Source organism: Narcine bancroftii, chromosome 3 (genome assembly GCF_036971445.1).
Source record: "Narcine bancroftii isolate sNarBan1 chromosome 3, sNarBan1.hap1, whole genome shotgun sequence".
Lineage (NCBI taxonomy): Eukaryota > Metazoa > Chordata > Chondrichthyes > Torpediniformes > Narcinidae > Narcine > Narcine bancroftii.
Genome location: NC_091471.1, coordinates 313,698,252 through 313,726,217, shown reverse-complemented (window position 1 = coordinate 313,726,217; position 27,966 = coordinate 313,698,252). Strand labels below are relative to the sequence as shown.

General features: G+C 41.4%; 1 protein-coding gene across 2 annotated transcripts; it reads right to left on the bottom strand.

The window, feature by feature from the left end:
- Window positions 1-95: 95 nt before the first annotated feature.
- Window positions 96-27,358, bottom strand: LOC138759071 (microtubule-actin cross-linking factor 1-like). 2 transcript variants are annotated; one of them, XM_069928935.1, is made up of 8 exons: window positions 26,988-27,358; window positions 16,444-16,653; window positions 12,030-12,258; window positions 11,499-11,815; window positions 10,473-10,640; window positions 7,724-7,847; window positions 6,123-6,218; window positions 96-1,339 (listed from the first exon to the last, which is right to left on the bottom strand). In XM_069928935.1, exons 1-8 carry the CDS (start codon window positions 27,183-27,185, stop codon window positions 1,332-1,334), a joined length of 1,350 nt encoding a protein of 449 aa, XP_069785036.1. In that variant the 5' UTR covers window positions 27,186-27,358; the 3' UTR covers window positions 96-1,331. The 2 variants fall into 2 exon arrangements, with proteins under 2 accessions (XP_069785036.1, XP_069785037.1); XM_069928936.1 differs by lacking the exon at window positions 6,123-6,218.
- Window positions 27,359-27,966: the final 608 nt, after the last annotated feature.

The following is a 27,966-nucleotide window of genomic DNA, read 5'->3' as shown; positions in this document are numbered from 1 at the left end:
ATATTTGAAACACATGGCTATAGAAATTAAATCAATGTTGTAATGTTGGCAGACCAATCAGGGAATATTTGATACATTTCTCTAAGGTTTTGGGGGAGGAGAGGTTGTTTTTTTTTTCTTTATTTTGGTTATTTTTTTCTTTTTTTGGTTTTTATTGTATTAGTAAGGGGGAGGGGATGTAGTTTACAGTTATTTTATGTGTATTTGATTTTCTTTATGTAATTTGAGAATATTAAATAAAATCTTTCAAAGAATCGAGTGTGTATGTGTGTGTGTGTGTGTGGGGCGTGTGCGTCAGGGTTTGTGTGTGTGGGGGTGTGGTAGGAACTGCCGCTGATCCCCGAGTCCTCCCCACTGCCGCCGCTGATCCCCGACCCCTCCCCACTGCTGCCTGACACATCGATTCCTCCAGACGCTCGAGATTCCAGCCGGCTTCTCTGAGCAGGGTGTCACGGTTGATGTAGTGGTTAGGGCAATGCCTTTACATGGCCAGTGGTCAGGACTGGACCTCAGTTTGAATTCTGCGCTGTCTGTCAGAAAGTTCTCCTCCTCGTTGCTATCAAGTGGCTTCTGTGTTCAATCTTGCCTTTGAAAGTTCTTCTGCATTCAGGACAGGTTGTTCCAGATGGCAGATCAGGCTTGGGTTGGTACGGCCTCTCCTCTCATCTTCTTCTATTTCTGCACATCTGCTGGCTTCAAAGGTTGCTGTTCCCTCTCAGATGATGGTTTGCCAGACCTTTCTGTCCATGGTTCATCCACCCTTTGACAGGTCTTGTTTTTCATCCTGCAGGGTGTCTAGCCACCCTCCTCACCAGGCAAGCCTGATGGGGGAGCCGGTTTAGTCGCCGACCACTCGACCATGCGACAGGTAGTACTGGGTTACATGGTACCAGTAGCACTCAGGCGAGTGACCTGACACAGATCCTTGTTTACTCTTCACTTCATGCAAAAAGGCTCCCAAGTACTCATGTTGACCATGACTGTGGCCAATATGCCTTTGTTGAAGAGCCTCAGGATCCGTACTTCCATTTCAGTTCATCTAATACTAGAAGGGGTGTCCTATAGTTGTTTTCTTGATGCAGAGTTAAAGGCTTTGGTGTGGGTGATGAATGATGTGTACAAAGGTTGGATCTGTTCACTACATTTTTTTGGAGTTGTCGAATTTTTAGGTGTTGGCAGAAATCTCCTTGAACTTTGTTGAGATCCTCCAGGACTGGATGTAGAAATACCTGAACATGTTGATTGTGTTTCCAAGTGTGGCTGCCTTATTGACAGTTGGTCCTGCTACCAGCTCGACTTCCAGCACAAGTTGTTGTCCTCCCTTCTGCGCTTCACGAATCTACAAGCAATGGAAACAAAAGTCATTCAAGGGAAGAGATGAACAGAGTTGAGGAAGATCACGCGAAGACGACCAATGGTCTTCAGCTCAAAATCATCTTCACTTTTTCGTAAAGATTCAGAGACAATAGAAACCCATTAATCCCCTATCCCTCTATCCCTCCCCCTTCGTCGACAACTCTTCCTCCCTCTCCCTCCCTCTCCTTCCCCTCTAACTCTCACTCTCTACGAATATCCCTCCCCATCCTCAAAAACTCTCCTTTCCTCTCCCTCTCCTTTTCCCCTCACCCTCTCCCTCTATCACTCCCCTTTCCTCAACAACTCTCCCTCCCTCTACTTTCCTCTCCCTCTCCCCCTCACCCTTTCCCAAAATCCCTCCCCTCAAAAAATTTCCCTCCCTTTCCTCCTCTTTCCCCTCTCCCTCTCCTTCCCCTCTCCCTCTCCTCCTGCCCTCACTCTCTCCCTATATCCCTCCCATTCCTCAAAAACTCTCCTCTCCTTTCCTCTCCCTCTCCTCCTCTTCCCCTCACCCTCTCCCAAAATCCCTATCCCTTCCTCAACAACTCTCCCTCCCTCTCCCTTTCCCCCTCCTTCCCCTCCCTCTCCTTCCCCTCCTCACCCTCACCCCATTACTACCCCTTCCTCGAAAACTCTCCCTCACTCTCCTTTCCTCTCCCTCTCCTTTTCCTCTCCTCCTCTTCCCCTCACCCTCAGCCTATATCGCTCCCCCTTTCTCACCAACTCTCCCTCTCTCCTTTCCTCTCCCTCTCCATCTCTTATCGCTCTCCTTCTCCTCTTACCCTCACACTCTTCCCTATATCCTTCCCCATTCCTCGACAACTCTCCCTCCCTCTCCCATTCCTTCCACTTTCCATCTTCTTCTCCTCCCCCACTCTCTCCCTATATCCCTCCCCCTTCCTCGATAACTCTCCCTCCCTCCCTCTCCTTCCCTTCCCCTCACAATCTCCCTATAACCCTCTGCCTTCCTTGACAACTATCCCTCATCCTCTTTCCCTTCTCCTTCTCCTTCCCCTCACCCTCTCCCTATATTCCTTACCCTTCCTCGACAACTCTCCCTCCCACTTCTTTCCTCTTCCTCTCTTTCCCCTATCCATCGACTTCTCCTCTTCCACTTCCCCTATCCCTTCCCTTCTTTGACAACTCTCCCTGCCTCTCCCTCTCCTCTTCCACTCTAACCCACCCCCTTCTTCGACAAGTCTACCTCCCACTCCATTCTTCTCTCTCTCCTTCCCCTCTCTTATGCCCCTCACCCTCTCCCTATATTCCTCCCCCTTCCTTTACAACTCTTCCTCCCTATCCTTTTCTCTCCCTCTCCTTCTCCACTTCCTCTCCTTCTCCTCAAACTCTCCCTGTATCCTTCCCCCCTTCCTTGACATTTCTTCCTCTCTCCTTCCCCTTTCCCTCTCCTCCTCTTCCACTCACCCTCTCTCCCTCTATCCCACCGCCTTCCTTGACAACTCTCCTTCCCCACTCTCTCTCTTTTTCCTCTTCCCTTCACCCTCTCACTATATCCCTCCCCCTTCCTCGACAACACTCCCTCCCTCTCTTTTCCTCTCCCTCTCCTTCCCCTCTCCCTCCTCTTCCCCTCTCCCTCCCCTGAGTGAGGTGCTGGATTTGGGAGGGGGGGAGGTCAAATGCAAGGGAAAGTCTACAATATATCCTTTCTAGCATTGATGGAGAGAAGGATTTTGAGCTGAACGCTCTCTGCACCCTGAAAGAGACAACATGGTGGAGAGGATTGTAAAAAAACATCCAGCCTGCTGGACTTCATGATTTGGGGAACTGAGTGTAAAAGTTGGTGAGTCAAGTTACAGCTGTATAAAATTTTGGTTCGCCGCATTTGGAATATTACGTAGTGTTCTGGTCCCTGAATTCACGGGAGGATGTCGAAGATCTTGTAGACCTCTATCACGTCTCCTCTAATCCTTCTACACTCCAGCTCTGCGAACCTTGCCTCATGAGAATTGTTTCCCAATCCAGGCAGCATCCTGGTAAATCTCCTCTGTCCCCTCTCCTTCCTATAATGAGGTGACCAGAACTGAACATAATATTCTAAGTGAGTCATACCAAAGATTTATAGATTTGCAACATGACAACTCTACTCCTGAATTCAAACCACCTATGAAGGAATCTCAGCACACCATAATCCTTCTTCACTCTCCTATCAAACTGTGCGGCAACCTTGAGAAATGTGTAGATTTGCAACCCAAGGTTCCTCTGTTCATCCACACTCTTAAGTAACTGACCATTAACTCTGGACTCAGCCTTCTGGTTTGTCCTTCCAAAATGCATCAACTCTCAGTTATCTGGATTGAAATCCATCCACCACTTTTCTGCCTAACTCTGCATCCCACCTTCATCATTTTGTAACCTTTAACAGCCTTCATCTCCATCCACAACTCCTCCAAACCAACCTCCGTGACATCCGCAAACTTACTGACCTATCCATCCGCCTCTTCATCCAGGTGACATGAAAATCACAAAGAGCACGGGTCGCAGAACAGATCCCTGCGGCACCAACCTCCAGGCAGAATACTTTCATTCCACTACGACACTCTGCTTTCTTCCGACATGACAGCTTTTATTTCATGCAGGTAATTTTTCGCTCATCCCATGACTCAGGACTTTCCGAAGGAGTCTCCTGTGACCGACCTTCTCAGACGCCTTGCTAAAATCCTCGTAGACCTCATCTATCACCGTACCCTCATTAATTTCTTTTGTAACCTCCTCCAAAGACTGAGTTAGATTTGTGAGGCCCAAGCTTGCCTTCACAAAGACATGCTGACTATCCTTGAGTAGAGTGTATTTCTCCAGATCTTCATAGATCCCATCCTTAAGAATCCCTTCCATTAGTTTACTCACCAATAATGTAAGACTAACCCTAATTCCCAAGATTCTCCCTATTACCTTTTTTAAACAAGGGGACTCTATTTACCATTCTCCAATCCACCCGAGTCGCGCTGCCGTCTATCTCCCTCCTTGCCCACGTGAGTGGTGCTGCTGTCTCACCCCCCCCCCACACATATGGGTCACGCTGCTGCCTCTCCAACCCACCCCCCCACCCCTTCACCAAGGGTCGATATCGACCACTTTGGAGACCCCTAATATGTTATTTAAAGTAACTTAATGTCACTTTATTCGATTCAGCAAAGAGTGGGGCAGGGAGGCAAGGTTAGGGGGGCTTTACTAAAGCTCAGCCTGGAGTGGTAGTTAATCCGCCACAGTTGACATGGCGTTGCAGTCGTGCTCCAATCTTCAAATATGCCTGGATGCAGCAGGCATGGATAATTGCCGATGATTTGCCACAACCCATTTTTTATACACTTGTGGATGCATGAAACTATGCACCAGCTTTGATCTTTTTCAAACTTCGAACATGCGAGGCAGAAGCTTTGATAGTAAGAACCCATTTACTTGTTTCAGATGGTGAAGAGAAGCAACATCCACGTCATTCTGTGCATTTCTAAATGGCACATTGGGGAAGTAGTGAAATCAAATTGCATGAGTGGATGCAATTGCTTTGGATGAGACCTTAAACCACATCCTATATGGTTTTTAAAGAACATACAAGATTCTATCGTACAATAAATTCTGTTCTTTACCCGGCCTCGGGCCTAGTCGGTTCGAGCAGTGAGTCGGAGGAGGCGGAGACCAGAGTTTGGGCAGTGTTCGGAGGTGGAGCGAGTTGAGAGTGACAGGTTTAATTGGTCAAGGCCGATAAAAGGAGGGAAATGCAAAGGAGAGGCCAGCGAGGAGTGGCCCAGTGAGTAGTGGCCTGGTGAAAGAGTGGGGTTTCGAGGCTTTGGCTCGAGAGGGTTCAGCGAGTAGAGGCTGAGGTCGAGTGTATCTAGATTAAGGTAAGACTATATTTTTTTTGTTATTTTCTCTTTCTAAGGTGAGGGGGAAGAGAGAAGGGTTGAGTGTGAGAGCAGTTTGCTCTTTTCAGTGTCAGATGTGAAAGGTCCTGGAGTCTTCGACCTCCTGGACATCCACGATTGCACTAGGTGTACTGAGCTGCAGCATCTCAGGGACCGTGTTAGGGAATTGGAGCTGCAGCTCAATGACCTCGACCTGGTCAGTGAGAGTGAGGCCATCATAGATAGGAGCTATAGCCAGGTGGTCTCAACAGGGCCACAGGAGGAGGATCAGTGGGTTCCAGTTAGGAGAGGGGAAAGGGAAGAGACAGATACAGGAGGGGGCACCTGTGACTGAAGCACTCAACAAATGGTACACCTCCTTGAGGAGCATTCAGGCTGGGGAAGGAATCAGTGGCTGTATCTCTGGCACAAGGTCAACCTCTGTTGCCCAAAAGGGTAGGGAAAGGAAGAGGAGGGTAATAGTTATAGGGGATTCGATGGTCAGGATGACAAATTGTCGATTCTGTGGATACGATTAAGGAAACAGATTGGTGCCAGGGTCTGGGATGTAACTTCCTGTGTCATTTCAGAACAAGTTGGATAGCTGCCTGGATGTGAGGGGATTGGAGGGTTATGGACAGGGAGTGGGTAAGTGGGGCTAGAGTAGCCCACTTAAATCGGTGTGGACTCGAGGGGCCGAGATGTCCTGTATCTGGACTGTAATTGTCTCAGCCAAGATTTATCTTGCAATCAACATCATCTGGTCATTCCTGCATTGCTATTAGGGACCAGTTATGTGTGCAAAATAGCAATGTTTCTCAACTAGGTCAACGATCCTGCTTCATCAATCCAGAAATAAAACATTTCCAAAATCGCAGTGGTGAGAAGTGCCAGGTAAAAGTAAACCTTCAAGATCTTCCACTTGGACATTTGTCCGTTCCAACGTCCTCTTCTGCTCTGATGTTTCCTGACGCAAACGCTGGAATCTCTGTTCGATGGTAGCTAAAATGAACACAAGGTTCTGTTACACATACATTTAAAAATGTCTTCAAAGATTTACCATGTTTCCGGTGTTTTCTTCCCAACAAACACATTTTTTTGGTTTGGAGAGAGAACTGTGGGTTTAGTAATATTTAAAGCAATGCAGAACAGAAGATGACGAGAGAAAAGGTGAGCAAGGAATGAAAAAAGTTTGGAGGGAATCAACGTGAAATAGCAGACAAGTGAAATGAAGAACAGTGAAAAGGAAGGGACATTTGCAAAAGAAAATGGAGAGAGAAAGAGAGGGACAGTTGTGCAACTCTGTTGAAAACATGTTGACTTCAAGGCCTTTTACTCATCGAGAGGAGCAGGTGAAGTGGGGGGGAGCTGGGGCCGGGGAGGAGCAGGAACAACAAAGAATACCCTGCTGAATAGAGAAGACTCTGAGAGCAGCTGCAACCGTTCTCACCAGAACTGTATCCCGCCCTTCAGGTGCTCAGATGCATGGATCTTCAGTGCCCTCCCAGCACAGCATGAGAAATCCCCTCTCATTGGGGGGTCTTTGAGACATCACAGCCCTAAACACTTCCTTGGCTGCATGTTTGCCAGATGTTCACACTTGGTAAATGGCCGCTGCTTAACCTTCTACCATTTCTACATACCCTCTATTTCTATTAATAACTGATCAACAAGACAAACGGAAAATATAGAATTTCTGAGGTTTAGGAAAGGAAACAAAAATGTATAAAAATAAATGAGCTGATAGAGCATCTGGAAAAAAGAAAAGCAACATTAACATTTCGATGGAGCTCGTGACTTCACCGCCTTGCTGGCATATTTTAACATATGTTTCCTATTTCCAGTCTTGTTTCTATGATTGGAAGTTGTCTGGTTTCCAATCATTCAATCTTCTCTTTAATTGATGAGCCACGGACAAGTATGCATGACTGGAGCCTGGCTGCTTTATTAAATAATCGCAGAGCATCACTTTCAACGAATTCACTGCAAGAATTCCCATTTGCCGCCATTTTCATTTCCAACGCTCCAAATATGGTTCTCAATTCAGTACCTTTAATGCAACAATTTTATAAGACCCAACACTTCTAAGATGCACCACTCGAGCAGAAATTTCATTCAATAAACACACATTTTGCAATACTATTGCGATTCTGGCCTACGAGTCTGAATCACTGACCACAATTCAGTGGAGAAAGTTCGATTGAACTTTCTTAAATACTGCATTTTATTCAAACATTGAAGTGTGCACAGTTCTTTAGTAAATGGTCATTTTCAGAGCTGTTTATGAAATGATAGCCTATTTATGACGTGCTAGGTAAAGATGATTCAACATTTGAAATCCAATCAATTGCAAGAAATATTTTAGAATGGTTCAAAGAGGTTGGTGGGTCCCCACTGGTAATTTGCACAATTTGAAAATGTCTAATTTACCAGCTGGAAGCATCACTTGTATTTGTTGGAATTAGAGAACCACCTTTTGATCTAAACATCAAATGTTGAAATGGTACCTGTGGTCTTTCGAAGCTGGACTATATTTGGAACAACGTCATTGCTCAAATTCAGCAGGCACTTTGCTGCCTCCTGTAACTTTTCGACACCATCTTCATGTTCAGAAATTTCTCCCTGAAGAACCTGTGATTTCAAAATGACACAATGACTCATTCACAATAAAATTAATATTTATTTCTGTATATCTTAGATTTGCCGATGCCTTGGTTAATTTCGATATTGTCTTTGGGTCAAGGAGATAAACAGCCTGTGAAGGCGATTCTATAAATTATCATAAATACCAACAACTCTCTGGCCTGCTTTGGGGTGAGGAGGCGAACATTTTCAAGGACCCAATAACCACAGGATATTGGAATTTTCTCAAACAACCAGATCAAACTTTCTATTGATCATTACTCATTACTCATTAATGCTTCGAGGTATTTAATACGCCTGATGTTTGAGCATTTTCTGATGCTGTTGAGCTCATCATCTTTATCTTGTCTACATCTCTTGACCGGCCCTGAAGTCCCCTTGCAAACCATCAAGGTCACAAGAAAATATTTAAAAATGTTCTGATGCTTAGATTTACATCAGCATTGATAAAATAATGCTGAAGAACTCATTTGGATTTTCACCACTAATGGACATAGATTTGGCTGCAGAGGGTTATTCTGCATTAGCGTTTTTCTGCCTGTCTACTTTTACTCCAGATGACCCCTCTCCCCAATCCATCATCCTTCAAAGGTAAATATGTGTTCTCCCTCAGCAATCTGACCCGTTTGCAACTCCTATTCTCTCGAGCACTTAATGGCCCACAGCTTTTCTCCATGACCATCAATCCCAGGCCATTATTGCAATAAATGGTCCGATTTTTCTCTGACTGCAAGACCAGAAATGCCCTCCACCTCAATAAAGCAAAACTTTCTGATTTGTCTTTCTGATGCAAATTCCAATTCCTCAAACATCAACTCCAGTCAACATGATGCCATTAGTTTCGTTAATGATAGAAAAGGATAGGTCTGGGACTCGGGTTGAGATTTTAAATTGGAGAAAGGCCAATTTGAGGAAATTAGAAAGGAATGAGAAGGTGTTGACCTGGAAAAGTATGTGCGGGGTGAGTGGAAGACCTACAAAGGTGAAATTTGGAGAGTACAGACTTTGCATGTTCCTGTCAAGATTAGCAGGCTTAGGAATCTGGTTTGGAAGAAGAGAGGTGTGCAGCAGGTATAGACATCACAGAGCAAATGAGGTGCTTGAAGAGTATAGAAAATGCAAGAAAAAACCTCAAGAAAGAAACCAGGAAGGCTATGTGGATGATAATGGGGTAAATTGGATGAGTAAGCTTGCAGGTGTTGTGGACACTAAAGAAGGTTTTCAAAGCTTGAAGAGGGATCAGGACCAGCTGGAAACATGGGCTGACAAATGGAATTTAATGCAGATGAGTGTGAGGTGTTGCATTTTGGAAGGACAAGCCAAGAAAGGACATACATGGTAACCAGTCGGGCAGTGAGGAGTATGATAGAACAGACGGATCTGGGAATACAGACACCTCATTCTCTGAAAATGGTGTCACATGTGGATAGGGTTGCAAAGAGAACTTTTGGCACATTGACCTTGATCAATCAAAGGATAAAGTATAATTTTCATTGGTGAGACACAATTTGGATTATTGTGTGCAGTTTGGATCACCTAACTGCAGGAAGGATGGCAATTGTGCAGAGATTGACTTGGATGTGGCCTGGACGTCAGGAGCAGAGTTGTAGGAAAAGGTTAAACAGGTTATGATTTTATTCCCTGGAGTGTAGAATGAGGGAAGAATTGAGAGAGAGATTTAAAATGATGTGGAGGACAGAGTAAATATAGGTAGGCTTGTTCCACTGAGAGCAAGTGAAATACAAACCAGAGGACATGGGATAAGGGTGAAGGGGATAAATTTAGGGGGAACATGAGGGAGAACGTCTTCACACAGAGTGAAGAGGTGGGAGAGTGGAACAAGCTGTCCGTTGAAGTGGTGACTGTGGGCTCAATTTTTAATTTGAAAAGAATTTGGACTGGTACATGGATGGGAGAGGTATGGAGGGCTATGGACTAGGTGCGTCAGAGGGCCTCGGCAGAAAAAGGGTTCGGAACAGACAAGAAGGGCCAAAGGGGCCTGTTTCTGTTCTGTAATATTGTAAGGTTCTATGGTTCGAATACTTCTTTGGAATAAATCAATCTCTGCCACTTTGCAAACAAATCTTACCTCCAAATGTGCTCCAAATCACCACTTTCCTCCCACCCCCCTTCACCTGTTCCTGAAACCCCCATCTATGGAGTTATCGTCTCTGCACCTGATGATCCCATTAATGATTTGCTGAGATTTTTTGCTCTGCTGTTATAATCTTGGAGGTCGTCCAAAATTCTGCCACCATTTTCTTAGGCCCCCATTAAACATGGATAAGGTCTGAGGAAACCCATACTGAAAATAGACACACAATGAGAGCAGAACTGTTTGGCTTCTTTGTTACAGTTTCCAATCTCGCCCCCACCATCTGGAAGCAAATTGGCTGTTGGATCTTCATCAGGCTCCCATTAAAACCTGATCAAGTTGGAATGAATGGAGCTCAACTTCCTATTTCAGGTGCCAAACTTACAACCTCCCATGTGGCCTTAACCACTGTTATTGGATGTGCACATTATCATTATTTCAAAGCATTCATCATTCTACTCGTAAATTAGAATAAGCAACATTACACAGTGATTTATGAAATAACAACTTTAATTTACCATGATATTTTCAAGTTCTTGCTGCAAGATTTCTGGATTAGGGATGGCCTCCAGCTGAACCATTCGTCTTTCTCTTTCTACTCTCTCTAGCCACAAACGCAGCTCATCTGCCTTCTCTTGCCATTGTTCAAATACCTTGGTGCTAAGACGGATTCCAAGTCCAATGCACTATAGAGTGAAAGAAATGAATGAGTATGTGGATTTTTAAAATGTACGATTTTGTGATGCGATCAAATATCGAGTGTCCAATCGATCCAAAATGGGTCAAGCGATACATTACTGGTCCATTACTTATGCCAACTATCATTTTTTTGTTCCCTGCATCAAGTTTTTTGAGGGTCACAGACAAAAAGGCAATGTTCACTCCTCACCAAAGGTGAAATGCCTGTTACCCTGCCGTACTGTTCCATTTTCTTGTTATGTCAATAAATCTTTTAATTAATATTTTGAGTTTGCTTTCAAAATAAACTGATGGTCAGGAATATATCAGAAGCATTGAAAACCTTCACAAATTTAGTGTGTCAGTGAAGATTAGACAGAAATTCTTTTGGGGCTGGGCTTGTTCCAGCCGAACACTGCATTTCTGTTATGCCATTCAAGCCTAACCCTTGGGTTTAGGACATACTGAGCCAGCGAGGTGACCTTTGTGGATTGGACACATTACACCGTGTTCAGTGACAAATGCACGTGGGAGGCCAGTCTGGAAAATCTTCACCAATTATGATCTGTTCGACATTTGATTTTATTAAAAGGAAATGAGTTCATGACTTATTTTCTGCAGTGGTCTCTGTCCAACTCGAGTGAGTTTGGCCACCAAGAGAGCTCCACAATACTGGAAAGATTTGATCATTGTTCCTGTTCTTCATGGGTATTATTAATCACAGCCGCAAACCTTTTCCAGAGCCACTCTTATAAGACTAAAACTTACACAAGTTGCTCAGTCTATCAAAATGCTCTCATGTTACTGATCTAAAGTAAAATTGGAGTTTAAATGCTATTAGTCAAAAAAAAGGAGATATGTCATACTTCTGATCGAAGTGCGTTGAAGCGAGCATCGGCGCTTTCAACCGTCTCCTCCACACGTTGGCTTATGGCATCAGGATCAATTGGGATCTTGTAGCTTTCAATTGCATTCCTGATTTCAAAGAGAAAGGCAGCATCGAAGAGACTTTTCCAAGATCGTCTGAGGTATCTTAGATCCCCTTTGAGAAACTGAAAATCATTGAAGAGGAATTTCTGCTTCTTAAGTTTGAATGTCAATGACGTGGAGTCAAATTCCTCAGCTTTTATTTTTTGTAGTTCCTTTTCTGAATGAATCATTAATGTTTCAAATTCATCATGATCTGTTTAAAGGAATATAATGGTGAAATAATCAAAATGATCAAATAATACCAGATTATATAGACTTTGACACATTGACAGGATCCTGTAATAATTACAAGTTGGGGTTATTCCAAACCACATGTAGCTTTCAGTTGTCTTACTTAGAATTCTTTTTAACTCTCAGTAAATAGTATTTTATAGTAATCTGGAAAATAAATGAATACTTTCCCTCACCTTTTCGGAACTTCTGCAGTTCTAGATGCAGATCCTCAATCACGTTTAATTGAGAATCTGCACTTGATAAAGCGGATTCGTACTCCTCCATCAAGACATTCAAGTTCTCCTGCAGTGCAACTTCCTCGTCTCGCAAAGGGTCCTGGACATTTTGTTCCAGGAAAGTCTGAGCTGCCTCTATGGCCAAAACCAACTCTTGCTCTTTCTGGGACAACTTTTGGCGATGTTCCTAGAAAAGAAACAATCCTAGGTTCATTTTTATTGCTCCAAGTTGTCTTGGGGGAGGTAAGGTTTCTATTTATTGCATTTGCAATTGAAATAAAATATTCAAGTTTCCCAATTTATTAAAATCAGGGTACCAAAACACCCTTAAATACACACAGGAAACATACTTCAAGTCCAGAAATCTAAATGGTTTTATGCTTTCGGAGGTTTAATCAACTACCTTGATCTACAATTCTTTGCTTGTGTCAAAGGATGAATCCTGCTGAGATGGAGTAGAATATATTCCATATTTAATTTGACTGACAAGAAAATAAATCCTCTCCTTCAGTATTTGTACACAGTCCCTTCCCTGTCAAACAGACTTACTTTTATTTAAACTTAAGCACATTAAACTTTTGTCATTTGAATGATCTCATCCTTAACTTTCAATTCAGGGATTTAATATTCTTTCATGATGTAAAAGAGAACACGTGAAATCTAACGAGAGGTGACTGTGATCTAGTCAGGAGAATGTGAACTAGTTTGTAACTGTGTAAGAATGCACCCTTCTCACTGAAGTAACTGTGGGGTGGATGTCTATGTATATGAGTGTGTCAACATTTTTAAGAGATGGTGGATCTTCTTGTCTTTTTTCTTCACTGGTATCACTGTTTCCTTCACGCCAGACTTGCACATCTTCGCCCAGTGGTTTGCTATGCCGTAGGCTCCACATTCAGAACCGTATGCGGGGCAATCATTTTGGTCACGGAGGGGTGTTGTCCGCTGCCCTTCCTACAGGTCCTGGGGGTGGCACTTTTCTGATTGTATTTTTTATAGCATCAACCCTTCCTTCTCTTTGCTGTGGGTGGGTCTGCATTGATAGGGATTTCATTTGCGTCCTCGTGGCTTTGAAGACTCTGGCTGTGTCAGAGTCTTTGGCCAATTTCAAGCTATCCTTCCCTAGAAGAGACTTTTGCACTTCAGGATGGGCATATTAGTGGATCAGCTAATCTTTCCTCTATATCCTTCCATCTGCATTTTGCAGCATTAATTTTTGGTGTAGTAAGGAAGTTAGTAACAGTCTCATCAGTCTCTTACACAAAACCTTGAAATTCATTGCATTCAAGTCTAGGATTAGAGCTGAGTTCAAGGTGAGAAACAACCTTTGCAAATATCTGCTCTGGATCATTTTTCTCCACCCCGTAAGCTCTCAGCTATTAAATAAGTCACGGCCTGGCTCCCCTGTCCAGACATGTATAGAACTAACCTTCTCCTCGCTGTTGCATTTTTAAAATAGCTTTTCACTGCTAAATTGTACATCTGCTGAAACGTTTTAAACGATTCAACCATGTCTTCAGCCTCCCGTCCATCACTGGGTGAACTGCTGTTGCACCAGCCATTCATTTCCAGGTGTACTTTTTCTCTTCTTCCCCTTCAGATTTCAGTCACTTCCAATCCATTTTATAGTTTTATTCTTGTTCTCTCAGACCGACCACTGCCAACATGTTCTGTCTCCGTGTTACCTGGGAGGATTCTTAAATAACTTAAAGATGCAAGATTCAAATAACAGAAGGGAGTTTACTTACTGATGCCTTCCACCATCTCAGGAAACTGTTCACACTCATACTCATGTATAGGTGCCCCCCAGTAGTGCACGACGGTTACCACAGTGAGAAGGGTGTATTCCTAGGAAGTTACAAAAGAGTTCACATGATCCTGACGAGATAACACACCCTTCTCACTGTCGTAAATGTCGTGCACCAATGTGGGGTGCATGTCTATTTGAGTATGAACATTTCCTGGCATGGTGGAAGGCATCAATAAGTAAAATCTCTTCTGCTATTTGAATCTTGCATCTCTAAGAAGATGCAAGATTCAAATAGCAGAAGAGATTTTACTTCTGCTATTTAAGAAGCCTCCCACACAGAGACATAACGGTGACTTTATTGTATTTATCTTTACCATTTTGTTCAACATCCTTTGGACTTGACAAGACTTTATTCAAGTCGCCTTATTCCAAAACAAACCAGGCTGTCAAGCACACACAGGGCAATAATTTGCATACATGTTAAGCAATGCTTTACGAAAAGAAGATAACATCAATTGGTAAATGTTTAAAGATCTTTGCTCTTTTTTAACGATGAAAATCTGACTTGAGCACTGCATATTAAGGAATGACAAACATGAAAATCTATCCCCATTTGAGTGAAAACATTCTGGGTAATTATCATTTTCACATTAGTGCTTCAAGATGCAGGTGTCCCTGCCAGGGCCCAAACTGAACGAACGGCAATATCTTTCCCAGTTAGAAGGGAGAGGAGTGTGGAGGGGAATCAGCAGGTAGTAATGTTCCTACGGACCTAATGCACGTCCCTCTCCATGTCAGAAGGCTCCTCTTTGGACATATTCTTGGAGTCGAGTAGATGTCGTTCACTCCGTTGATAGAATACAGGACTACCTCAGTGGAGAGAATGAATGGAGGGCTAATCAAGCCAACTGCTTTGCTCTGCTGTTGAGGTCCTTGGGCCCTTTGGGAATTGTGCTCATCCAGTCAAGTGCGGAGCAAAGGTTCGCCACCTACTGCTTGACAGGTAGCCTCTGATCTGTTTTAGTTATCACAGTACTCAAAGTGGCTGGTCCATGTTAGGACCACAGTGAGAAGGAGACCTGGAGTCATGTGACAAAACCCAATTGAAGTACCATTATGCAGGTTATTGGTGAACAATGCCACTTTATGTCACAGTGTGTGCGCCACACTTTCCATCGGGCAGCTGATTAAATAAAGTATGGCTTTGTCCTGCTTTTGGTAGATGGACCAGATACCTGAAGAATTTGCCACTTTGTCAGAAGGATGTCAGTGGATCAACTGTGACAAGAGGTACAAAAAAATCTAGACTGAACTTCTCCAGTACTTCGAATGTGATGGAGTCTGGTCCTATTTGTCTGCTGCACTTGGTGTTCCTAAGTAAATCAAATAGGGTGAAAGTGATTTCTGTGATGGTGTCGGAAGAACCAGATGGAACATGCTAGAAAGTGTCTTAACCCCAACATTGTTATTCAGAAGCTGAGGCCTACCACCACTGAGAATGAGGAGACCCTTGGTCCCTCTTTTCCTGTTTACTGTTCATGACCCAGCCGGAAGGACGACAGAGCTCAAATTTCATCAGCGGTTAATTCTGTCTTTGGAATGTTATTTTTTTTTCTGCATTGCCTGCCCACTGTCCAGTGTTGTAAGATTATCAGTCTGGCACCTCATGTGCATCTGCATTCCCTATTAAACCATGGTGATGACTTGTCTTGGTTGTAATGGGAGAACTAACGATGGTAAGTAACACTTTCCTGCTGCAAATGTTAAAGGCCCATCGTACCTTTTGGCCACTGTGATTCCAGCTGTCAATTTATTCTGAATCTATCCCATTTAGCACAATGGTGCTACCACACATCAGAATTGAGGGAGCCCCTGGAGAAACATGGGATGAATCTTTCTGCTCCTGCTGTCACCAACAGTTGCCTCAACAACAGGAAAATTGTGGTAGTGAGGGGGTGTAGCCTTACTCACTCTCTTTTCCAAACCAATCCCTAGATCTGCACAAGGATCTGGCCTGGTTGAGTGGACGAACAGTGACGTTGCTACGCCAGAATTCATTCCGGTGGTGTATGCTTCCTCAACCCTTTTTGGTTGTGAATAGCTTGCATGGCCCATTCAATGGGTTATAAAGAGTTAATCACATGAGTGGGTGCTGGAGTTATCAAAATAGGGGAGGAGGTTCTTCCCTTTACAACATCAAGATCCACATTATCTGAGAATACAGCATTACTGAGGTGAAGAGTTTTTGTTAAGAAGCTGCCATGGTGAGATTGTTAGTGAAGGGCCTCTGTGACCATCGTCAATCACTGCCCCTTCACTAGTGAGTTAATCATATTCCCGTCATCTCTCATCACTTGCGTGACTGGGCCAGAGCAAAGAACAGAAAGTAGGACTGAGTTAGAAAGAGGATCTGCTAGATCTTTGAATAGGATTGGGAGAAGATCGTCAAAATTCAATTCAACATTATTTGGAAATTGTGTTAGTCATTATTTAAGTGAAATTTAGTCAGTCGCCTTTCATCAAATCTGTACTGATCAGAGGTTCTGATGAAAAGTCCAATCCAAAATATTTTTACAATTGTTCGAATATACACTTATCCAAAACACCTGGAAGTGTTCATACCTTCAGGCCTTGCTGGTGGTCATTCAGTCTTTCGCCCATCTCAGCAAATGACCCCATCGCATCGTCCTCTTCCTCCATCTGGAAACCATCACCTAATGCGTAGAATTCGTCTTCGGTGATATGAACTCCATAGTGACCCTCGACTGCCAACCATTTCAGAAGATCACCTACTGTCTTCTTATGTTTTTGTAGGTGACCTTCTGTTGTTTCCTACAAATTGCAAAATCCTGTTAGTTTGAAGACGTGTTGTACTTTCCTGGCAGCAATTCCATATTCCCTCATCTATTTGCAAACCCTTGGGATTGAGGAGGATGTGAAACCACTTGAGTGGAAGATGCCTGTTTATAAACAGGGGCCATTCCACACCATTTCATCGGAATATGCACATGGGCAACACGTGGTCTTGCCCAGTCTTCGATCAATACGAAAAGGATGGAAAATACTAAAGACCAGCCTTCTATACACACACACGGGCATCGACGGAATTCCGCTTCATCATTTCCCTGCTCATGTCTCCCTAACACTGCCTTCATTTCTCGGGCCCCTTCGTCTAATCCCTCCCCTTTCATTTCAAAGGCCTTCTCTGCGTCTAAAGCAACTGCTACTGTTGGCGCTTTACTCCCTTCTACTGCATGAATTAAGTTAATAAATTTACAAATATTGTCTGTTGTGCGTCTTTTTTTAATAAATCCAGTTTGGTCTAGATTTACCATTTTAGGTACATAATCTGCTAATCTGTTTGCTAATAGTTTAGCTATTATCTTATAATCTGTGTTAAGTAATGATATTGGTCTATATGATGCTGGTGGATCTTTCCCTTGCTTTGGTATTACTGTAATTATTGCTGTTTTACATGAATCTGGTAAGCTTTGTGGTTTGTCAATCTGGTTGATTACTTCCAGGAGGGGAGGAATTAATAAATCTTTAAATGTTTTATAGAATTCTATTGGGAATTCATCCTCTCCTGGTGTTTTATTATTTGGTAGTTTTTTTTTATTATCTCTTGTATTTCTACTATTTCAAATGGTTCTGTTAATTTATTTTATTCCTCTATTTGTGATTTTGGTAGTTCAATTTTAGTTAAAAATTCATCTATTTTGCCTTCTTTCCCTTCGTTTTTAGTTTGGTATAATTGTTCATAGAATTCTCTAAAGTTTTCATTGATCTCCGTTGGATTATATGTGATTTGTTTGTCTTTTTTCCTTGATGCCAATACCATTTTCTTAGCTTGTTCTGTCTTAAGCTGCTATGCTAGGATTTTGTGCGTTTTTTCCCTTAGTTCATAATATTTCTGTTTTGTCTTCATTATGTTCTTCTCCACCTTATATGTTTGTAGTGTTTCATATTTTATTTTTTGATCTGCCAATTCTCTTCTTTTAGTTGTATCTTCCTTCATTGCTAATTCTTTTTCTATATTTACTATTTTCCTTTCCAACTGCTCTGTTTCCTAATTATAGTCCTTCTTCATCTTGGTTACATAACTTATTATTTGCCCTCTAATGAACGCTTTCATTGCATCCCATAGTATAAACTTATCTTTCACTGATTCGTATTTATTTCAAAGTACATTTTAATTTGTCTTTCAATGAATTCTCTAAAATCCTGCCTTTTAAGTAGCATGGAGTTTAATTTCCATCTATACATTCTTGGAGGGATGTCCTCTAACTCTGTTGTCAATATCAAGGGTGAATGGTCCGATAATATTCTAGCTTTATATTCTGTTTTTCTTACTCTATCTTGCTTACGAGCTGATAACAGAAATAGGTCTATTCTTGAGTATGTTTTATGTCTACCCGAATAATATGAATATTCCTTTTCCTTTGGGTGTTGTTTCCTCCATATATCCAAAAGTTGCATTTCTTGCATCGATTTAATTATAAATTTGGTTACTTTGTTCTTTCTGTTAATTTTTTTCCCAGTTTTATCCATATTTGAATCCAAATTAAGGTTGAAATCCCCTCCTATTAATATGTTCCCTTGCGTATCTGCTATCTTCAAAAAAATATCTTGCATAAACTTTTGATCTTCTTCGTTAGGTGAATATACATTGAGTAGATACCAAAACTCCAAATATATCTGACATTTTATCATTACATATCTCCCTGCTGGATCTATTATTTCCTCTTCTATTTTAATTGGTACATTTTTACTGATTAATATAGCTACTCCTCTTGCTTTTGAATTATACGACGCTGCTGTTACATGTCCTACCCAATCTCTCTTTAATTTCTTGTGCTCCAATTCAGTTAAATGTGTTTCTTGCACAAATGTTATATCAATTTTTTCTTTTTTCAGTAAATTTAGCAGTTTCTTCCTTTTGATTTGGTTATGTATTCCATTAATATTTAAAGTCATATAGTTCAACATAGCCATTTCATACTTTGTTTATCTTCCCTTTCCGTTTCTCCATCATCACCTTTCCTTCTTAACCATTTCTGTTTTCTTGTTTTGAACACTTTATAAGACAACATTTCTAAAACATCAAAAATTTTCCTTATTCTCCTATTTAAAACTTCTTTAACCCCATTCTCCCCTCCCCCTCCTGAGTTGCCCTTTATCTCTTGTTGGGCAAACACATCTCCCCTCTCCATTTGGATTTGCGAATTCACTCGCAAATGTCAACTGATTTTGCAGTGACCGTAACTCATCCCCACCCAGCCCCCCCCGGAAAAGATTTCAATTTTCATATGTAACAAAGGTCACTCTTTTAATTCCCTCCTTATTCCCTCTATTCCCTTTCATTCCCTTATTAATTCTTATCTATACTCTATATATTTTCCTCTAAATACGTATACATTCATGTATACACACACATACATACACATCTACATATATATATATATATTTTTTTTTTTTAATATATATATATAATATATACATACATATACCCATATACACACATACATATAGTTCGTGGTCATTTTTACTCTCATTACATGTCTTCATCTCTCTGCTTGTTTTGTAGTTGTTCTGCAAATTTTCGTGCTTCCTCTGGATCCGAGAATAGTCTGTTTTGTTGCCCTGGAATAACTATTTTAAGTACCGCTGGGTACTTTAACATAAATTTATATCCTTTTTTCCATAAGATCGTTTTTGCTGTATTGAACTCCTTCCTCTTCTTCAGGAGATCAAAACTTATGTCTGGATAGAAAAAAAATTTTTGACCTTTGTATTCCAGTGGCTTTTTGTCTTCTCTTATTTTCTTCATTGCTTTCTCCAATATATTTTCTCTTGTATATCTTAAAAATTTTACTAAAATGGATCTTGGTTTTTGCTGCGGTTGTGGTTTCGGGGCTAATGTTCTATGTGCCCTCTCTATTTCAATTTCTTCCTGTAATTCTGGTCTTCCTAGGACCCTGGGGATCCAATCTTTTATAAATTCTCTCATATTCTTGCCTTCTTCACCTTCCTTAAGGCCCACAATCTTTATATTATTTCTTCTAATGTAGTTTTCCATTATATCTGTCTTCTGAGCTTACAGCTCATGTGCCTCTTTAACTTTTTTATTAGATTCTTCTAATTTCCCTTTTGTCCTTTACTTCCATTTCTACGATTATTTCTCGTTCTTCCACATTCTCCACTCTTTTTCCTATCTCTGATATGACCATTTCTATTTTATTCATTTTTTCTTCTGCATTCTTAATTCTTCTTTTTATCTCATTAAATTCTTGTAATTGCCATTCTTTCACTGATTCCATATATTCTTTGAAAAAAGATACATCCATTGTCTTGCCTTTCTCTTCTTCTTCTACTTCTTTCTGTTCTTCTTCTTCTTCTTCCTCTGGATTGACCATCTGTTGTTTCCTTGTTTTCTTTTTACCATCTTCTTTCTTGTTGTCGTTATTGTCTCTGTTCTGCACCAGCTGCTGTGCTGCAGGTGTCTCTCTCAGCTGTGGAGATGGACTCCGCAGCTGTTTCCCCCTCCCGTCAGTGTGTTTTTTTTCTTGCGCGGTTGCGCACTTTTACTCGGCTCTGTGAGCCATTTTTGTAGTCCCGAGCCCGGGACTTCCACTGACCTGAGGGAGCGGGCTTTTCTCTCCGCGGCGGGCCTCCTCGGACAGGTAAGGCCTTCACCTTCTTCTTCCGACGTTTTTTCTTCTTCTCTTCTTCCCGTTGTTTTCGACTTTTCTCTCTTCGCTGCCATTTTCTTCTCACCTTTATTTTTACTTTGTTTTAAATTTTAATCTTGTACCTTTGTGTTTTGTGCGTTTTTTAACTTTTCCGGAGAGGGCTGGAATTCCCTGACCGGCCACTACTCCATCACGTGACTCCCCCCATCTGGATCATCTTCAGCTGTCATCATTTTCTTAGTCACAGACCTAGTTACCGCACATGCAGGATATATCTCACCATCCTCTCTAACCACATCCTTACTAGGCCAATTTGTCAATCTTAAAACTGACCCAACTTTATTCTCTGACAAATCATTCCCCAGCAAAAACGAGACACCTTGCATGGGTAACTCCTACTACAACAGTTCCTTTGACTAATTCTGAATTTAGCACAACCTTGTGAAGCAATATTGACCCTACCTCATCTCCAACACCTTTAATCAAAGTTGTCTCCTCTGTGTCTGTCCTTTGATCCACAGTTAAAACGGTTTCTAACAACAATGACTGAGCAGCCTCAGTATCTCTAAGAATGTTAACTGGAACCTGTGGTTCTCCCTCCTTTATTGAGACAAAGCCCTCTGACACAAAAGGCTTGAAAACATCCATGACCTACTGATCAGGTTATGCACCTCTGCTCTCCTTAAATTCCACTGTTTCTGTATACGTGGTTCTGGTTAAACCTGTTTTTACCTTTTCTGTTTCAAGACTAGACAGTCACACGACCAGCTTTCTTACACAAATGGCATATAAATACAGAAGTTCTGTCCTTTCCTACCTTTCCTTCATCTTTTTACTGAACATTTTCTCCAGACTTTATTTCAGCCCTACTATCCTGCTCCATCCTAACCTTATGAACAGGTTTATTAATCTGGTCCACATGAGCTCTCTGAAAATGCCTATTATTCTGGAATGTCCTTTTGTGAGTCTTCCTCAACAAATTTTCCTTCACATGTAATATTTCACTATTATAATCCTCTACGTTTGTACTTTTCTCATCCAATGTTTAACTTCAACAATTTTCAATGCCTCAGAAATAGCCATCAGTTCCTATTTTCTCACCTTCTGCAGTTCTGCAGGTGATGATTGTAACAAAAATGTATCAACATCCATTGCTGCAGTTTTTCCAGACACAAGCTTTCTGTAAGCTTGTAAAAATAGCCTGCAAAAACATCCCAATCAACTAATAAATCATGAAATGCAATGTTCAAATCCTAAAGGATGAGCCCCCATAAAATGTTACGGAGTCCAGATGACCCCAAAAACCAGTAGCAATAGATATGCACGACCACACAGGGTTATTTAAACAAAAGTAGTTTAGAATTTTATTTGAACATGAAAACAGAATTGAACTTTAACTTATTACTTAACCTACCTAACCCACTTAATCCGCCCTCAAATACTAAGTGCAGGTGAGTGTAATGTGTATTGAAGATTAGAAAAGTTCTTTGGATCACAGTCCTGGTTGCAGGCAATTCTTGCAACAGTGCTCATACATTAGCATTAACAAAGTTCACCAAGCTTTGGTGTTTAACAGACAAATGGTTACCACTCAGAAGGGCTCTTGCTGGTTTTCAGAGAGAGAGATTCCATTTCCAGAGCATCTGCAACTGATTTCTTCTTAATTAGTCTTTCTGACAGAACTTGCCCCCTTCAGGGTTCTCCGGATGATCCTTTTTCTTTCAGGTCATCTTTCAGACCACCAGTCTTCTCCTTTCACCAGGCAGCCTTCCAAAGTTTGGCAGCTTGTCCCTCTGGAACAGATTTCTCTGACTCCTTCTCTCTCACTCCCTCCCTCTTTGAGAGCAAAGCTGTTCTAACTCTGCCTGCTAACGCCACATGCTCTCCTAGGCAAGCTGTATGTGGATACTTTGTTGCTCCTTGGCAAAAAGCAGGATGCAATAATCCTGCTAAAATTCTGGCTTTTCAAATGTGTGTGTGTGGAAGCTGCTCGAGTAATTCATTCCAAGCTACCTCTAAAACTCTTGTCACACTGCACATTCAGAGATCTGAGAAGAACCCTTGGCCGAGCCAACTTTGCTTGAAAGTAAACAACAATCACTAGCGATCTGTGGTCGTCTCAGCCTTCCTTAAGATAGGTTGCAGACACCACCTTATCAATTAGTGCATTGGATCAGGTAGTGCCGGAAATACACAGAGAAGCCGCTGTGTGGAGATTTCACAGAAATACAGTTTAGAAGCAGGAAAGGATCAGATGTTATTGAACAACAATGAAAGGAACTATTAGCATGCGGTCTACAAAGTAACCTTCTTTTTATATACTTTATTTAAAATCAAATTCAAAATCCACAATAAAATACATCATATTAACATACAAAAATTTCCCCATATATACCCCCCTCCCACCCCCTCTCTTAGCTCCCTCCCATCCTCTACAACCTCAAACTAAAGAAACAAACCATCATAGTCGGGTTTGATGTCACCAATCAACCATGACATATTTATACCCATACATTTCACAGAGGGACCCGCACATTAACAAAAATGGTAGACGGATGGCGTAAATTGTAAGTTATCTTTTCCAATGGAATACATGATTGCAATTCCATGTCCCATCTCTGAATACTTAATTCAATTAAATCTTTCCAGGTTATAGCTTTACATTTTCTCGCTACTGCCTATTCCAACTGAATAAATGCAATTTGAAATGTATCCAATTTCATTTCCAAACTCCATTTTACTTCATATGTCCCAATAAAAATTCCATAATTCCATTCAGAAAGGGTTTCACCTGATCACCTAACCATACTGAATGTAAAAAAGACCCTATCTATTCCCCACATTGAAAACACATATCCAAAGAGATAAATCTATACCTCTTCAACTTCTCAGGTGTTAAGTAAAGTTGATGAATAAAATTACAATGAACGAATCTTTATCTTACGTTTACTGGCTTAGTCACACTATCCTCACATAATGTCATCCAATCATCCTGAGAAATTAAAACCGACAGATCCTTCTTCCTTTTACTTCTCACTTAATAAATATCCGACTTAGGCATCTTATTTTGTAATAAAGCATACATTTGTGTAATCAATCCCCTTTCCCCTCCTTCAATAATTGAACATTCAAATCTCTTCCTTCGAGGTAATCTCAAACTGTGTCCAAAATTATCTAGTAACAAAGTTGGTAACTAAGCATGGACCTGATCCATATTTTTCATTCCATCATTGATATGAAACAAAATTTCCAGCTTCATAACAATCTTCGGCCAAGATAATACCTTTCTTTTCCCAAATATTCAGGAATACGTGATTTATTTTTATACAAAGCTTATTTTAATACAAAGGGTTTTAGCCGAAATTTTGCCCTCAGCACCAATAGCAACGTTGGTCCGATACCATATTTCCATGAAATGTTTTAACACCGGTAAAGGATAATTTTGGAAAAGTTGAGCATTCCATTTATAAATAAACTGTATCATTCTTTGTTCATGAAGCTGAGCCATTTGGATTTTAGCCCAACGTAAACATTGTTGTGATCCAACCATTCTATTAATAAACTTGAATTGTGCCGCTTCATAATAATCCTGAAAATGTGGTAATTATAAAACTCCAAGTCAATTTTTGTATAGATACTCTTGCCAATTTACCTTTTCATAATAAAGATCTTCCCAGCACATGGAAATCCTTAAAACCTTTTAGGAATCCCACGTAATTGATTGACAAAAATACTGAATACGGGGGAAAACATTCATTTTGAAACACTGTCGTGATGGACACAACCAAGAAAGACTCAGCCACCACATTGAAAGCCATTAATGACGTTTTTATTCAAATTCAGCACGCGCCCGCTTAAGGGCAGCCTAAGCTCAGTCACCTCGTGCATTGTGATATCAGAATCGCTGCCCCAGGCGTGCGCTGGGCAGGTGACTTGAGGCAGGGAGAAAACCTTGACAGCGCCATCTTCCCATGGCTGCTCCGCCATGTGGCATTATACACCATGGGAGACTGCGCCGCCACATCGCCCTATTAAAGTTATCAGTAAATCTTTCCACCTATTTAAATCTAATTTAATTTTATGCTATAATAGTCTATAATTCAACTCATATAAATGATTATAATTATCATCTACATTTATCCCAAAATACTTAATTTTATCCAACCGCTTAAATGTAACAATATCTGCAGTTTGCAAAATCCATTCTTGTCAAAGGCATCATTTCACTCTTATCCCAATTAACCTTATATCCTGATAATGCACCACACTGTTCCAACCTTGCATGTAACCTTCCTAACGACTGCGTAGGATTTGTTAAATATATCAAAGCATCATCGGCAAATAAATTCATTTTATACTCTTCCTCATTTGCCTTAATATCTTTAATATCACCATCTTGTCTAATCATTCGCGCTAACGGTTCAATAACCAAAGCAAATAAAGCCGGTGACAAAGGACACCCTGTCAAGTTGATCTAGATAATATAAAGGAAGAAGATACTTGTCCATTTGTCACCACTCTAGCCAATGGATTTTTATATAAGGCCTTCACCCAACCAATAAAGAGTGGCCCAAATTTAAATTTTTCCAATACCTTAAACAAAAATCCCCATTTTACTCTGTCTGCAAGGTAACCTTGATTAGAGAGAGGCATTAGATTAGATGTATTTTTTAGATTTAATTTTTCGAGTTGTTTTCTTTTTCTTTTTATTCTTTTGTTTTGTACAATTTATTTCAATAAATGGGTTCACCATATAGATTATTTCTTATTACATTACAACTCCGATTATCTGAAAGGGCTGTGACCAACCGGCTGCTGCCGAGAGGCCGCTCTCCTGGACGACGGCAGGACAAGGAATTCTTCCAACCACTTGCTGGGAGTGAGTAGTGTGCAGTTTGATGGGAGAGTTGGAGAGAAAAGTCAATAGGGGAAGGTAAAGAAGGAATAGAAAAAGAGAGGGGAGGGAGTTACCTGAAACGAGAACAATCGATGTTCTAATTTCACGTGCAACAATTTTTTTTTCAACCTGAGAGGTTAGTTTGTCTCTGAAAAATATTTCATATAAATGCAGATTCCTGATTTGTTTTGGATATCTTCATTTATTTGAATTTTTGTAAACTTTTGGATAAATGAGGGTTTCAGCAAATCTGATTTTGGATGATTGGAGTTGGAGTGTAATTGTTTTGGAGGTTAACAAGTCATCCTGAATGTAGTTTCATTAACTTTGTTTTCTTCGCGTGTCCTTACTCGTAATGGAATGAATTGTCACGTGGTTTTCAGATTTCTGTATGTATGCTTATATGTTAAACTCAATAAAAACATTTTACCAAGAACAAGCATGTGGTCTTGCAGGTAAAAGTCACAGTTAAAACTTAATGACTATTTTCAAATCCACTGCAAAGCATTATCTTCATCATGTGAACTATGGCAGTGAACAGAACAAAAGTATCTGGAAAAAGCAAGGCAAAACACCTTTCAGGATTGGCCCAATGAACATTGGTTCAAGGGTTGCTGAAGGCATTGCAACTGAACACATGGCACAGGGTCAATCCCCAGAGACATTCAGATTTTACACCTATACACTCAAGGCTGAGGTTTCTGACTTGAATTTGATGAAAGGCAAACCACAGATTCTTGGTGCATCTTTACGAAGAACACTCTTGTTTTGATTTCAGCCAGAAAACCAGGACTCCAGTCTTTCATCAGTCTTTCTTCCAGGGCAGAAACCAAAGGAAAGGGCACATTCTTCTGGGGGTCCTTGGTTAATATTTACTCTTAAATCACCATGGCAGAAACACAGAACATAGAACACTGCAGCATAGTACAGGCCCTTCAGCCCTTGATGTTGTGCCAACCCATATATTCCTTCCTAAAAAAAGCACTAAACTCTCCCTACTCCAAAACAATAAAGAGAATTTAATTCCTGCCTTTGACAGCCAATTGTTCCCAGAAGAAATATTGAAAATAATTATACTTCAAATGTAACAACAGAAAATGTTGGAAATAGTCAGCAGGTTGGTCACCTCCTGACTTGCTGGGAGTTTCCAGCCTTTTCTGTTCTTATTGAAATATCCAGTAATTCCAGTTTTATCATTTACACTTTAAACCTTGGGGATCCTTTGTGCTGTGAAAGGAAAGAGAATGTTTTTCATTTTAATTTACAAAAATAAGACTATCTGGACCCATTTATTAAGTAGGAATGTATAAATTCCAAGTAGGATTCACTTGTTGAAGACCTTGTTTAAGTTTCAGAATAAATGAAGCACCCAATCTGTAGATGCTTTGGAAAAAGATAAGACAAAGCGTAACTGATTTACCAACACTGAATTGGAGATAATTAGCTGCGAAACACCAAGCTCTCCTTATAGGATGAGTGTCTGATGTTTACGTGAGTAATGAACCTTGTGCACACAGTACAACTTATGTTCATTTCGACATTGCCTCATAGAAGGTTTCACACGTGACCGAGAGTACCTGCTGCGTGTTTTCTTCCCTGCGGTCGACATTGAAGTCTGACGATTCCTCCGCAGCAACTCGGGAATGAAACCACCTGCCTCTGATCTTCTTGCAGCAGTTGCACGTCATTCTTTTCCGAGGAGTGAGGGATCTCCTACTCTGCTCCTCTTCCCCAGCCACTCGTGCCACTCGTAGACAGCACAAGGCATTGCCCATTCTCCTGCAAGTCACACGCGAGGTGTTTCCAGTGACGTGTGATGTAGTAATTCAAATACGTCACCACCGTGAGCCTCACTTGGCCAAAAAGCCCTGGTATTCGGCAAAGACTGTGCCACGCGCTCGCACCACGTTCAACCCTCACAATGAACACGACTGCAGTCTCAGCAACTGGGTTTGCTGGCTGTGTGATGTCATCAATGGGTTTATTGTTACACAATAATACAGAAAGACAAGTGAAACCATGGCAATCTCCCAATATTTACTCTCTCGCTATGATGTCACAATGAGACCCCAACCCCCCCACATTCTCGGAATGAATGTACTCAAGGGGCAGTTTATATTTGAGGGTCTCCCGCCAACCATTGTTGTCGGGGCAGCCAGGTGGACTCCTCTTGTCATTGCCCCTCCCTCCCAGGTAGTCTGCACCCACCTGGATCGGGTGCCAGGGGGCTATAAGGAGATCGGGGAAGTGATTGATACCCTCCTCTATGAGGGGGTGTGATAAGACAGCCCAATCTGGCTGTCTGTAATAAAAATGGCACGTGGTGTATGATACTGTAAATTGGACAAATTCACTCCCCACCCCCCCACCCCCACCCCCCCCCCTACTCACTCTTGCTGCGGTCGTTTTCGATGTGGTTAAATTGGTGGAGGATATCACGGGCAGGGGCGACAAACCCTGGTATGCCGTGGTCAACATCGACAATGTGTTCTTCTCTAACCCATTAAGCCCCAACTCCCAGGACAATAGTGGAATCCTACACAGGTGTTCTGTGGG